Here is a 14,780-nt window from a genome sequence, read left to right as displayed (position 1 = left end):
AGTCTGTTAACCCTGATACGCGTCTGTTTTGACAGGTCAATGTCATCTTCCTGGTGGTGACGATGTACAAGATGGTGAAGCATTCCACCTCCATGAAACCCGACTCTTCCAGGCTGGGGGGTATCAGGTGAGGGGTGTCACTCAAGGAGATGAGGTGGCCGGCCTGTGGATGCTTGGTTTGAGACTGTGTGTGTGAGGCTGACGCATGCATGTGTGAAAGAGAATAATAAAACGCACCATTACTGCTGCTCTCCTCCTCCCAAAAAATTTCAAATGCTGCCTCTGACCTAAGCGTTTATTTGATTTTTCTCTGCTCTTAAACCAATAATTTTTCCTTTCAGGTGTTATTTTGGTCCATAGGTGCTTCCTTTTTAGTTATTTTATGATTCCAGTATTTGTACTACAGTATGTGGAGTTATATTGCCTTTTTTATTCCTTCATAACTGCGTATCTGACCTTTGCTATCTGTTTGCTCCTGTGCTGGCATAGTTTACAGGTTTCCTTAGAAAATGGATTCAACCACCCTCGTAGATTTAACGATGGTAAAAACGGACCCCCCCCCTCCCCTCCCCACCTTCCATTTCCCTTCTTCCATTGGGCTGCATATGCTCGATAAAAAGACAAATCCCTGGCCATTTCTGTGCCTGGATTCTTGTTCAACAATATGTCTGAGTTCAGGTCAACATATGTTATGTGGGCGTTTGATTTTTAGGCAGCCACTCAGATTTTGGTCCAAACCCAAAAAAGGCATAAGTTGGCTGCGAGGCTTGTTTTTTAAGCTCTCAGACAACCTGCATTTCTTTGCATTTGGATGCTGGACTTCACACATTATCTGAAGCAGTCAAAACTCATGAACGGCTCCTAATTAGGGTCTATCCTGAGTCTGCATTTAGTTTGGGTGTCAAATGTGTAACTCCGCACAAAAAAGTGGAAATAATTGGAATTAAATATGATCATTCAGACCCCCCAAAAAATATTCCTGTATCAACAGTGGCTAAAACTGGATAGCGGATCTAATCAGACATCGCTCTCAGCAGCCTCTCACTTTTCTGTGTACCCTCTCTCTGTGACACGCTGTGGTCCCATTTTTTCTCTCCTCACCGTATCTTCCTCGGAGTGGCTCACTTCCCTCTCGTGTATCAGTATCTGCCCTGCCGTTGTCATTGAAACTGACTGTTAAGTTATCTTATTTTGTCTAGGCTTTCCTGGAAGCTGTCAAAAAAAATCCTGCTGCGTCTGCACTTTCTGTAGCCATCAACTCCATATTTTTTGGACTTAGTGTCAAATAACCAAATGCACATTCATTCCAAACCTTTGCATCATTGTTTATACAGAGCAGCACACCACCACTGCTGGTACAAACGCAGAATGGCTGTAGTTCTTCCTTCTTTTTTTACAGCATGTTGTGCAGGAGGAGAGAAACGTCAAACCGAGGAAAAATGAAATCCTCTGTGGTTTGGTTTGTTTTTTTTTCATTTGTTTATGTCTCTCTTCTGTCTTTCTCTCTCGCAGGTCGTGGGTTTTGGGAGCGTTCGCCCTGCTCTGTCTTTTGGGGCTCACGTGGTCTTTCGGCTTGTTTTTCCTCAATGAATCCTCCATCGTGATGGCATACCTCTTCACCATCTTCAACACCCTGCAAGGGATGTTCATCTTCATCTTCCACTGCCTCCTGCAGAAGAAGGTAAAATTCTATCAACCAATACTTCCACTTTCCTTGACTTGTTTTCCACTGTTATTATCTGAATATCGTTTGGGTTCTGGATTTGCTGCTTTTGGATTAAACCAGAAATTTGAAGACATTATAGACAAGTTAATGAATTGATCAACAATTAATCTGGAAGTATTTTAATACATTTTTGAAACAAAAATAGCTTAAAATTCCATGCTCCAGCTTCTTAAATATGAGAATCTGCTGCATTTCTTTGCCATAAATGGTAGTAATGTTGGACAAAGCTAGACATTTGACTGTGATTGCCATTTTAAAAAACAACAACTCATTAATCAATAATGAAAATTATCATTATATATTTACCGGTCTCATTTAGAAACATCCACATTATTAAAGTGCTTACTCTCTATAAGGTTTCAACATGTTCTCACAGTGTTCATCTCCAAGTCTGTGGCATTTAAGCTGCTGTCAGCTGGATGGCATTTGATAAGGATTTGGGATTTGCAACTCTCGTGAGGTGGGGTGATGGGGTTGCGTTGCTGTCTGTGTGTGCTCAGTGTGCCCTGAACCTTTGTTCCTCTGCAGGTCCGCAAAGAGTACAGCAAATGTTTCCGTCAGTCCCAGTGCTGCGGCGCGCTGCCATCCGAGGGCCCCCACAGTTCAGCCAAGACAGCCACGTCTCGATCCACCGCACGCTATTCATCTGCCACACAGGTACGTGGGCAGCCCTGGGAGTACAGTACATGTGTATCGGGATTTAAAAGAGCCATCGGTGTAGTGTCATATTTCAGTTTATATGTCAGTGGATTTGGTTTTCCACAAAAGAAGTGTTTTAAATATTGAGAAGTCTGGTGATTTCCTTTAGTTTTAATTGGGAACAAAAAACACAAAGACACCAAAACAAATTCACCTCAAGTATTGTCTGTGTAGCCAAAACCTCAGTGATACACACTGTTGCCTTACATGTTCCCTCATTGTGTTGAACAGGGACACTGTATATTATTTGAAGTCAATCCCACGTACGACACCATGGTGTAATTATTCGCTGGTGCACCAAATGTGTATTAATCCTCGACTGAAAATAGAATCCAACAATTACACTATTCACTCCCGTGAGTGAATAGTGAGCTCATGTTTCCAAAAATCTACAATGCCCTGATTAATAACTATTTTCCCCTTTAAAAATGAAATTATACTGTATACTGAAGGTCCCCCACATAGTCGGCCATACTTAGGACGGCAGCCAGTGTGAAAGCTGTTGGGGACAAACTATCGGTTTTGGTCTTTCAGTGGATTCATTGACAATCTTCTTCTTTAGTAAAGCCTTAAAGATTTCAGTTTATTTTCAACCTTGCACTTGAATTTTATAATTTTATAGCCGAGTCTCTCGATTCTTTCGGCCAAATACACAGTTTGGCAACAGCAGTCAGAGTCACTATGTTCTTATTGCTGAGCTGACCCGTTTTCCTGTCCAGCACCTTTCATTGCGCTGTTAGATTAAAGAATGAATTTACACATGATCAAATGAAACTGAAGTGGACTGATTTTAGGCTTCATATAGAGAAGTTACAGCTTAGTTATCAAGTTTGCCAAGGTTTCATATTATAAAGGCATGGTATTGATTTTTAGATCAAAAGTGTTACTGTACAATGCAGCTAGCTGACAGACAGCATTACAATGAGATTTTTTAAAAGAGTGAAAATATATTTTTTGGTTGGTGGGTAGACTGGATTTAGAAAAAAAACAAAAAACGGATAAGATGGTACAGTTGAACTGGCCGCAGAAGTCTCTTATAATATCTTTTATTTTGACTCTGAGATCCATTTTAAGAGCGCTTCTGGGAATTTGATGGCAGCTTCTGCTTTTTCTATCAGGAGGGGGGAAAAAAATAGTCCCTCTGCGTCGATCTCTCAAATTACAAGCTGTAAGATTCCATTTGTTTCAGTGTAGCACGGCCGTGTCATCAAGGGGCTGAATCCTGTGCACAAGTGTAGACTTGAATCGCAAACCCACGTAGCCTCTCGATTCTCAGGGCCGAAAGCCCTGAATGACTGATCAATGGCTGCTTTTCTCTCTACCCCCAGAGCCGCATCAGGCGGATGTGGAATGACACGGTGAGGAAGCAGTCGGAGTCTTCCTTCATCTCAGGAGACATAAACAGCACCTCCACACTCAACCAGGGTAAGCAACCCTTTCTTCCACCCGCTCCAGACGAGACACATACGCTATTCTCTTTGTGACGAGGCTCTGAATTCACAATAAACACTTCAATGGGTGCAGCCTACGTGGCTCTGTGGCAGCTTAGGGAGGAAAAAAAAAACAGGAAGATAAAACTCAATTTAATTTTTGCATTTCTCTTATCGTTAAAACGATCAAAAAAAAAGCAGCGATAAATCCTTGTCTGCGTATCAAAAGTTCACCGAGTTTTCCTGCAGTTTTTCTGCTCGATGGGATCGGCTAAAAGAGGAGGAACGGAGGCAGAAAGGAGGCGTGATGTTTAGTGGCTGCCGTCGAGGACGCGAGCTCATGATGTAATGATCCTGGCTGGCGACAAACTAGACTTCACCCTTGGAGTGGTTGTCACGGTGAAGGTAGGGAGGAGAGATGAGCAAAGTCAGGCCAAGGTCAGAGCAGGTTTTGGGACGGATCCCAGCAGCATGAAGCTCAGGCTCTAGACTGTGCCAGCCCAGATTTGGCTGTAGTTATGGATTAGTTTAGTTTTTTTTTTTTTAAAGAAGTACACATGCCAGCGCAGAGTCTCTCAGAGATCCGTCCAAATGACTGAGGATAGTTATTACATTCTTGAGGATTTACACAAGCACACGGAGGATGATGGGGGGATACTGTATTATTCATGGCAGGCCACTTAGACATGTTTTGTCTGGTGTCTCGACTGGATGAGTTTGTTTAGATGAACTTGTTTCACATAAACACTGCAGCTGATTTGTGTTGCTGCGCTTTGTTTGGTCAACACCACGCGATAATGTTGTTTGTCAGTTACGTCGGCTAACTGTTTGGATAATGTTTTCATTTTGACCAATGTCTCGATGGCTGCTCCGTCCATAACAGAAGGCAGATGGATCGCAGGTCATAAATCTTTCGTGGCGTCAGATTCTGGACAGTGGATGTCAGTGTTTGTTTATGTCGACAGCTACCCAGTGCACCACCACAGACCATGAAGTACAATACTGTACTTCCAGCTCTTTTTTCCTTTTTGCTGTTTTTCCCCCCCTGATTTTTCTCTCTCTCTGTCTCTCCCTCTCTCTTCCTGTTATTTCAGGGATGACTGGCAACTACCTCCTAACTAACCCTCTCCTCCGAACACACGACACTAACCCTTATAACAACCTCCTGGCAGAAACAGTGGTGTGCAACACCCCCTCTCCACCGGCCTTTCACTCCCCAGGTGCACATCCGCCCTCCACCTTTGTTATTGCAACCACTTGTGTTTGTTTCAAAGCAGAAATTCAACATTTTGGGAAATGCACATATTCGCTTTCTGAAGAGGAGTTAGATGAGAAGATTGATCCCACTCCATCTTTGCCGGGGGCGTTCATGCACCAAGAAACAGACTAGCACACAATCGCCTATAAACAGCAAATTATCATTTTTATATTTGAGGTTTTACAAAAGCTGAACAAAACAGATGGAGCATGTTGATCAATGTGCTGTAGAGATACTCGACAGAGCCGGGCGAGCTGTTTCCCCCTGTTTCAAGTCTTTATGCTAAGATCTAACCTTCACCTGCAGATATGACGGTGGTATCAACCTTCTCATGTAGCTCTCTGCCTGAAAGCCAACAAGCTTATTTCCCAAGATATCAAACTATACCTTTTTAAGTGTGTTGGGTTTATTGAAAACAAGTAAACTCCTGAGGTTGTGGCTGTGGCACAGCATGAATGAAAAATGTTGAGAATAATTACTCAAGACTTACCTTTCGTTCTTCTTCATTCACACCTTCTCTGTAATTCTTATCTGCGCAAGTTTCTCCTTTGTAAACACAGAGGGAGATAAAGCTCACAGACGTCAATGCTATCTTATCTCTTCTACTGAGCAGGCATATGGGAATTCCTCTCTGTTGAGTACCAGCTTTACACACTGGTCTAGATCATTTATGCTCTCACCCTGGATGCATGCTTGATATCTTTACATGTTGAAATCTTTACATTTAGTATAGTTTACTTTGAAGTTTGATTTAAAATCATGTCAGTGTTTATGTTGACCTAGTTCCTCGCTGGCAGAGCAGAAGAAACCCAATTAAAGAATAGAAGGGGGAAAAAAACAGAACCACATGACGCAATGCGGGCAGAGTCATAGCCCTCAGATATTCAAGCATTTGATGATAAAAGGGAATGTGCAAAAACAGCAGTATGGTGAAAGAGCATCAGGAGAGGATGTGCAGTAACATATAGCTTTAACCTCAGCATGGCCATCGTGGTCTTTGTTTTGTGCTGCAAGCTCGCTCCCAGCACAATGAGGGCACCTCACACTCAGAGATAATGAAGCAGGGTTGAAACAAAACAATGCTTCCACAGAAAATCAAAGATATTTTGTGATTTTTTATTTATTAATTTTTTTTTTAGCTCAGCAGCAGCAGAGTCAGAAACAGAAGTAGGCGTGTGTGTGTGTGTGTGTGTGTGTGTGTGTGTGTGAGTCAACAGCTTGTGCTTTATTGCCCTAAAATGTTTACCTACTTAATCATTGTAGCATAATTGCATGTTAACAGTGGAGCGCAGGAGATAGATAAAAAGTGGCAATATTTAATTAGCAGGTAATTCTGAGTGTCAGCGTAAACATCTCCTCTACCTGTTGAAAGACTTTTTCTTTCCCCAACCTGCCGTACTTAGCCGGGTTTAAACCCACAGAGGAAACACTAACCCCACTTATTTAACAGTCGATCAAAAGAAGCGGTGACAAACAGGGGGGTAAAAAAGAAAAAAAAGAAAAATCAAGATTCAAAGGTTTCACATATGGAAACCAGTTTGAGAAGAGCAGGCAGCGGTGTGACACACAAATGTCAAAACCTGGTGTGAAGATCACCAACCAAGTATGAAATCCGCGCCGAGAGACTGTCAAGTTTAACATTGCCTTTTTTTGAAAAACTTCCTCTGCTATAGTCATTACATTTAGCTCCCTGCAAAAGAGGATGAGCGTGTCCTCTATTATAAGTGTATTAATACTAAGTAATACTCTGCAGATGTTCGTCTGATGCAGTAAAATCTGTAAGGAGAACATCTTGGATGAATCTTCGCTGGAACGGTTCCCAGAGTGCAGCTGTTGCCGTGTCCAGTTGAATTCTGTTCACATCATTTCCCCCTCTTCTCCCGGTAGACAATACCTGTCTGCAATAAAAACCACTGCCTGCGCATAGACAAATGCAAATTTGGAAGTAGAATCTATTCAGAGAAATGTCTAATAATCCCCAGCCCCCCCTTTTTTTTCTTTTTTTTCCTTGTGCCCTTTTGCTCCATGCACTCCTGTCACTCTTTTTTTTTTAGAGAAGTCTTTGATGTTGTTTTCAGAGGTTTCTTTTTTCACTCTCATTTGCCATCATCCATTTTCTGACACATCCATTTGAAACCCACAACTACAGTTTCACTCTTATTTTTTTGTCTGAGTAGAGTGACGACATCACTCCTTCACTCTCTCTCTCTCTCTCTCTCTCTCTCTCTCTCTCTCTCTCTCTCTCTAAAATGTCAGGCCTTCACGTACAGTCTCACAGTGTACCCAGTAAATTCAGTAAACTCCTCATATCAAACCAAACGACCCCCCCCCCCTCCCCCCTTCCCCTTCTCCCTGCTATTTGAGCTTAGTCATAGCCCTGAGAATAATAACAGTTCTCCATTTTGTGTGTGTGTATGTCTTCATTTTGCAAACATAATGCCGATAGATGTTCTTTACATTTCAGGAATGAAAAAAAACCAAAAAAAACCTGTGAATCGGAAAATGTTCTCTCTTTCTCAGTAGACTTAAAAAAAGACTGTGCTTGCTGCTGAACCCTTTCACCTGCTGAGTCCAGGATTCAGTCGTCCTTGATTTGTCCTTCTCAAACTGTTAAACGCATAATTTCACTGTCATTCTCCATCCAGCTACAACAATTTGTGAAGAGCATCACATAGGTTAAATTATAGTTAACTGCAAGGACACAATCTGAGCTGGATCGACTGAATCCAGGCTGGATGTTACGAGCTTCCACTTTTGTCTTATTTCAGTGATTTTGTTGTTTCTGCTGCAATTGAAAAAAAGCATCTGTTTTACTTTTTTGCACATCAGCTGTTCTTAGGCCAGATAGCCTGAGCAGACACACTTGATGTGAGTGGTGGCAAAGTGAGTCATTGCACCGTGCCTGTCTGTCGTGGTGTGTGTGTGTGTGTGTGTGTGTGTGTGGTGTGTATGTGTGTGCGTGGGGGTTGTTGCTGTGCTTGTGGGGCCCCAGTGCAGAGAGGTGGCTGGCACATCTGTGTTCAACATTACTCTCTTGTCTTGCCTTCTTTTAATAGGTGGAATGTTTTATTCATTGTTAATGTCACAACACTTCCTCATCAGCTTGTAATTTTTTTATTTTATTTTTTTATTTCTGTTACTCTTATCCTTGTCGGTTGCTTTTTGTATGCCGTTGTCTTGTTACCTGGTCATCAGCTGCTTTACAATGTGTTGCTACAGTGTATATATATTTTTTTTAAGTCATCGCTTGTTCTCATTTCTCCAATATTGTTCAGGATAATTTCTTAGATTGGCTATAATGAGATTCAGCCATAATGAGGATGGACATGCTGGAGAGCTAATTGGGTTCTCCTTTGAATTTTAGAAGTTTTTGTATCTATATAAAATAAAAAATTAAGCCAGAGATCAAAGAGCACAAGAGTGAAGTGTCCTGAGCAGTATCAAGTATACGTGGATGGTGTAGTGGAGACTGTTCTGTTCTCTCAAAAGGCGGAAAATGATGTCTCACATGCTCCTTCTGCCTTCCTTTGCAGGACAGCACTCTCTGAGCAACAGCAGGGACATCAGCGCCATGGACACCCTCCCCCTCAACGGCAATTTCAACAACAGCTACTCCCTGCGAGACGACGACTATGAGGCCGTGGGCGTTCGATCCGCGGGTGACCTGGGGGGCCTCAACCTGGACGACGTCGCCTTCGAGAAGATGATCATATCCGAGATAGTCCACAACAACCTGAGACCCCGCGTGGTCCCCAAAGGGCGCGACGCCCCGAGGGACAGAGCCCCGCCTCCTCAGACCAGAGTGACGGTGGACCGGGGCGGGGGCGGGAGCGGCAGCGAGGACGACGCCATCGTGGCGGATCACGCCGAGGCCTCATCCCCCCAGAGAGGAAGTGGACGAGGAGGCCACGCCACCCTGGAGCTGCTCCTGCACCCCCACCACAAGGAGGTGCTGGAGGCCCCCCTCCTGCCCCAGAGGACTCACTCCCTGCTCTACAGCGCCCAGAAGGCCCCCAGGCGCCTGGAGGGGCAGGGTGGCCATGGCTCTGAGACTGTTACCGCAGTGGAGGACATGGGCTCCCATTCACCCAACAATAATAATAGAGACTCCCTTTACACCAGCATGCCAAACTTGAGAGACTCACCCTCACCCTCGGCTTCGCCGTATCCCCCCGAGGAAGAGGAGGAGGAAGAGCTCTCCCTCTCACCTCGGAGCGAGAGCGAGGATGCCTACCATAAAAGCATGCCTGAGCTTGGCGATGCGCCGCAGCCCCTGTCCTACTACCACATAAACCGAGGCACCAGCGACGGGTGCATCATCCCACCCAACAATGAAGACTGCGCACAGGGGGGAGAAGCCCCCACCGACGGACAAATGCAGCTCATTACCAGCCTCTGAGCGTGGGCCGTGTTTGTTTGCACAGGTTTTAACAGTTGGGTGCTTTTGGTTGATGTCAAGACAGCCGGCGAGAGGCTGGTTCCGCACTCCGCATGCTCTTCCTGTTAGGACAGGAAGTGAAATGTTGTTGGGTGGGAAAAACGGAATGAATAAATGACTTTTGCACACAGATCTCATTAACACACAAAACACGTCCGTCCGAGGCCAGACAAATGTGGACTGTGAAAGCTCTGCTGTTGGACTAAAGAGGTGCAGAGAATAACACCAGGCGCTGTTCCACAGATAAGTATGGCATTTCTCTTGTACTGAAAGAAGAGCTGAAGAATAAGGGATTCAAATGAAAAAAAAACAACAACCTCCAAGCAAAGAACTATGAAACTCCTTACATATTCCTGGGGGACTTTGCAGGACCAGGGTCTTTTTAGTCATGAAGTACAGAACTAGAACTAGTGTGGCTCCACTACACAGTCAGGACTGTAAAGTAAAGAAACCACTAATTCAGACTCAGGCCTTATATTTTCTCTATTGCACATTTAACTGTTGTCAAAGTAACAGCTAAAGAAAATATATTTTGCTGTACCACTAGTGTAAAACGTAAAAAAAAAAAAAAAAAAAAATACAAGAAAAAAAGTAAAAAAAAAAGTAAAAGAAAAGAAAAAAGAAATGGCAACCATTCAGTAGTTATGCCCTTTCAATGTTAATACGATTCTTCAGACAAGGTTAATCAAAATGGTGGAAATGTGCTTTTTCCTCTCACACTTGACTCGTTGTAGTATGTTTGAATATGAAGAAAAAAAAAAGTTTTGAGCGATATCAGTCCATATGAAATCATGCTCACGTCTCTGCTTGTGAAGTGCTTTTGCTTTCATGAATGATGAGTTTTGCCAGTAGTATATTTGTTAACACCGGGCCATGCACAGATTTGGAGTGAATTGGATACTTGTGTAATTTATTTTACTTGAAAGAAAATTGTCAGGTTTTTAAGGGGTTATGTTCGTGTCAATGCGATACTGCAGTTTTTGCGGACATGTTTCATCCTTTGACACAAATTAATTTATTAACTGAGCTATTCAGAAAAAAAATGGGGGGGCGGGGGGGGGGGGACAAAGGACGTGGTTGGAAAGTGTGAAAAGTTGTTGCAGCACTGATTAGGTTCATTCTATTTCTTTTGTAAGAGCCCATCATCAGCTGATATTTAATTCAACTCCTGTTTGATATCAAATAAATGTGAAATTTTTTCTTGTTCGCAGACGTCTGGTCGCTTATTCTCACTTTGCATTGAAAACCTGCCATGATCCATATACATGAGGCAAAATGACAATTAAAAGGATACGACTGGTGATATTGTATATTTTTTGTTATTGTCAGCAATTCATGTGAAAAGACCAAAACTAACGTCCAAATCCTGACATCTTTCATTTGTTTCCTCTGAATCCTTTCAAAACTGGTAACTGAAAGATATTTTTTTTATTTAAAAAAAAAGGCTCAATATATTTAGCAAATTTTACTCAAAACATACGTAAACAACGTTTTTTAATATAAGCATTTTTTTTGTGCAGGTTAACCTGATAAAATAAAAGTGATGCATGCACTACTGTGGGGAGCGGCATCATCACATGCAGTTTACAGAGCAACCACATGCACTGACACAGATTCAAACGTGGAGCCGCTTGTTGCCGTGCAGATTGGTAAAATGTATGTGTCTGTTGGTGCCCCTGCAGGTGTTGGAGCCTCCACGTGAGACGCTTCGGTCGGTGATTGTGTGTTTTTAAAACTTATTGAGCGCAACCCCCACCACAGCACGCTCTCAGCAGAAGGTGCAGCAGCGGTGTGTCTGGTCTAACAGCACCACGCTGGGCAGGTGGAGGCTCTGTTTACACTGTTTGTGTTGCTCTCCAAGACGTCACCGAAATTCACCCGGGTGTCGTGTTTACATGGCTCCCGATCAGAGCCAGAACCGATGAACACCCACAACTACGTCACAGTCATTTACCCCAGCAATGAACACCAGTTGTGTCCTTTTACATTGCTGGGTTTATGGGGCTTTATGGTGCCTATGTTTATTGTAATGAAGGAACATGTCTCCCAAAGCAACCACTTGCTTCAGTTTGTTTTTCTCAAACACTGTTGGACTCCTCGAAACACTCATCGCACCACTTTTCTTCAGAACAGCACAACACTTCAGCGATGCTTTTGTATCAAGAACAAATAAACTTCAGTCAGAGCAAATAACTTTATCAACAGCTTCAGCTGCCAAAGTAAAAACAGCCAAATGTCAAACAAACTGTCTCAGTGAAAGAATTTGAGTTTCTTTATGTCCAGTGAGTTCTCCCAAGGTCAAATGTTCTCCACAGCTGATGAATGCTACATACCTCTGTGCTCACTGTTTCTATATATGTAGCCTACTTTTAGATTTGTGTTTGAAAAGTTGACTCCAGTGTTAAGATTTACACGGTGAGTATGTCGGAAGAATTACACACATCGATGGAAAAACAGTTCAATCCGTTGTGACCTAAAGCAATGCAGCACTTGGATTATCTGGAGATAGTTTGAGTTTTGCCTTGGACTACTGTGTGGAAGCAATGAGAAACTGTTGTGAAAGAATGAATTATAAATTTGAGAACTGTGTTTTGAGGGATCACGTTTTTTGACGATTGTGCCGCAGCAACTGAGAGAAAGTGTAAATAGTTTTTGGACAACAGTGTGAGTCTTATCGCACATAAGGCAACTCATGGCTGCATTCAATTTGGACCCCGGAGCAAGAAGTTTGTTGTTGATCCCCTGCAGTTCCCCACTGTACTGTGCTGTGGCGGTTTCATCATCGCATCAGAAACCGAGCAGAGCTTTAAAGCTTTAAAGAGGAACTAAGCAGGATTTTACCTGTGGCTATGCTACACTTCTACCTTGATTAAAAAGCTCCAGAGTAATAGTTAACTACATGGCTTGTGAGTTGGGAAAATCAACGTTTCCTACATCAGTGTAGTACCTGGCTGACACAAACGCACACCATAACCTGTAATCTTTTGTTTATGACAGTTAAGACTACACAGATAGACACGTCGTAACATTGTATGTGTTATATAAGTTATCCACCGCTCCATGTATTGATTTTTCGGTGGCTTCATTGTAACAAATGCACATGGCCAGGTGGAGGGTTAGCAAAACAGCGGAAAAGATTGACAGAGAGTCTATGGACAAGATTTTGATCGTAACCCTAACCCTACTGCATGGGTATAGATATAAATAAAGAGAGCCTTACATTCCTCCTTTGATAGATTCATGATATGATGCCCAAGGTTTTATGCCTGTTCCAGAAAGATTAGAGCAATCCAATCACGACAAATGAAGTATATGAATGAAAATAGACCTTGAAAGATTTTTTTTCTCAGGGTCTGTTTTTGTGACCAGTCCTCAAGATGGAGGAGGGAGAACCAGCCATAGTTGATATTGTACGTCAGTGGTGCAAATTCCTCATATTATGCAGGCACAGATGATGTGTTATAAAGTGGGGGCTTTTCGAGCCCCCTCAGCAGTCGCTCACTTTGCCCAGTCAGTGATCCAGTTCTGTTCTAGTAGCATCGGTTCACAGTTGTATTTGTTCTTTTTGTGGGAATTTTCATCCATAATAAAAATCAGAGGATCCCCAGCCTGATCCTTTAACCTTCACTGTATACATACATTATGACAGTTATTATGAAGTTTAACCAGAGGGGCCATAATCATTTCTGATCAGGCTCTGTGTCTAAAGCTTTCCATGTGCTCAACTGTTGCACATCATCCAAGGAGGAGACAGAGCGAACGAGGCTTGCACTGAAATCGTAGATTTAGCAGATCAGCATCGCAGCAAGTCTCTCAGCCGTGGCTTTCCAGGAGTACCTCGCTCCAACTGACCACACAGACACTCAGCAGACGTACAGTACATGCAGTCGCTGTAGGAACTGGGTGGTGCACTTTATTAGTTTTGAGCTGGGTGCCAGTTTGCTGTCAGGAGGCTGATGCGGAGGCCAAGGCAAAGCTCTGAGTCCACTATGGCTGTCTGCCTTGTTGTTTGAACATCGGCCTCTCAGTTTACACAGAGCCATCCAAAAGCCCTGAGAGACACCAAACCAGTCTGTAAATTATACGGAAACTTGGCTCACTTTCAGTTATAAATCAAATTAAATGCAAAGTTGATGACCCGTTCACGGTTCACCGGAAAATGGGCCGGCATTGTCTATGAAAGCTGCCTTATTATAAACACTGGAGAATCACAACAGGCTTTGCATGAGACTAAACCTTTGGGGGGGGGGTGTGATGTCACTGCGAGGAGGGGAAGTTTCCCTGTCTGCATTTTCATAACAGACGAAAATTGTGATGAATGAATGTGCTGAGCTCCCTTTCCCAAACACAAGGATCGGTTTTGCATGATGCATATATATTGGTTCATTATCACTAAGTCACCTGTGCTCTGCATTAGCTCTCTCAGCCTATGAGAACATTGGATTCTGAAATTGAACATTATGATCACATCCTTTTGCCCAATAAGACTTGAGGGGTTCTTGATATAAAAAAAAAAAGATCAGCACATCCTGGCCGTTCCTTATCCTGCTGCGATGATTTCCAACCCTTTATCGTCTTCAAAGAATCTCCCCTCCACCTTTGACTCCTCGTTGAGTCGCTGACATTACCATCTGTGATTATCTGATTATACTATGATGCAGCATATTAGCCACGCAGTGTTTGTGTTGCAAATGAAAAAGTTGTCAAAGTTTGTTGGAGATGAAAGTGCTTCGTTTTCCAACTCATCTTTTATCTCTTCCCCAGTCAAAGCCCAGCTTGCATGGGGCAGTAGCAAATGAAGGCGCAATAAGGCTCAGTCCGAGAAGACATTACCGTGTTTTCATTTGGATCTGTTTGAAGTTCCAGCCTCTGGTGATTTGGACATTATTTCATGTCCATCATCAAAAAGACATCAAACAAAATGCTGCATTCAAAATCAGATCACAGAGTCTGGGCCAAATCGCGGTGTGTGTGTGCGTGTGTGCGTGCATCTGTGTGCGTGTGCTGAATGCATGCATACATCCTATGTATATACTCTGCACGCAAATGTGAGGTATTTTTTTTTCCACTTGAATTATTCTAAACTTTTTCTCAAAGCTGGAATGAGTATGATGTTTACAGAATCAGCTTTTTGACCCGCTCCACCGAGGTCTTGCTTGAAAATAATATAATAACAACATTATTATGAAAATGAAAAGGTGTTCCTACAGACAATGTTTTTATTCCTGG

The 14,780-nt window shown here is 42.9% G+C and overlaps 1 protein-coding gene across 13 annotated transcripts in view; it reads left to right on the top strand.

The window, feature by feature from the left end:
• adgrl2b.1 (adhesion G protein-coupled receptor L2b, tandem duplicate 1) overlaps nt 1–10,758 on the top strand; it is a 128,663-nt gene extending 117,905 nt beyond the window's left edge. For 6 of the 13 annotated variants that reach the window (XM_085805539.1, XM_085805535.1, XM_085805538.1 and 3 more), the window contains 6 exons: nt 36–127; nt 1,513–1,681; nt 2,255–2,383; nt 3,754–3,850; nt 4,950–5,075; nt 8,647–10,758. In XM_085805539.1, the coding sequence (XP_085661665.1) occupies nt 36–127; nt 1,513–1,681; nt 2,255–2,383; nt 3,754–3,850; nt 4,950–5,075; nt 8,647–9,512 (1,479 nt within the window). In that variant the 3' untranslated portion in view covers nt 9,513–10,758. Of the gene's footprint in view, nt 1–35; nt 128–1,512; nt 1,682–2,254; nt 2,384–3,753; nt 3,851–4,949; nt 5,076–7,942; nt 7,997–8,646 lie in introns of all 13 variants that reach the window. The other 7 variants (XM_085805544.1, XM_085805542.1, XM_085805543.1 and 4 more) reach the window with 3 other exon arrangements.
• The last annotated feature ends 4,022 nt before the right edge of the window (nt 10,759–14,780 follow it).

Source organism: Trachurus japonicus, chromosome 17 (genome assembly GCF_045865225.1).
Source record: "Trachurus japonicus isolate A0001 chromosome 17, Traja_1.0".
Taxonomy (NCBI): Eukaryota; Metazoa; Chordata; class Actinopteri; order Carangiformes; family Carangidae; genus Trachurus; species Trachurus japonicus.
This window is presented reverse-complemented; position numbering and strand designations above follow the sequence as displayed.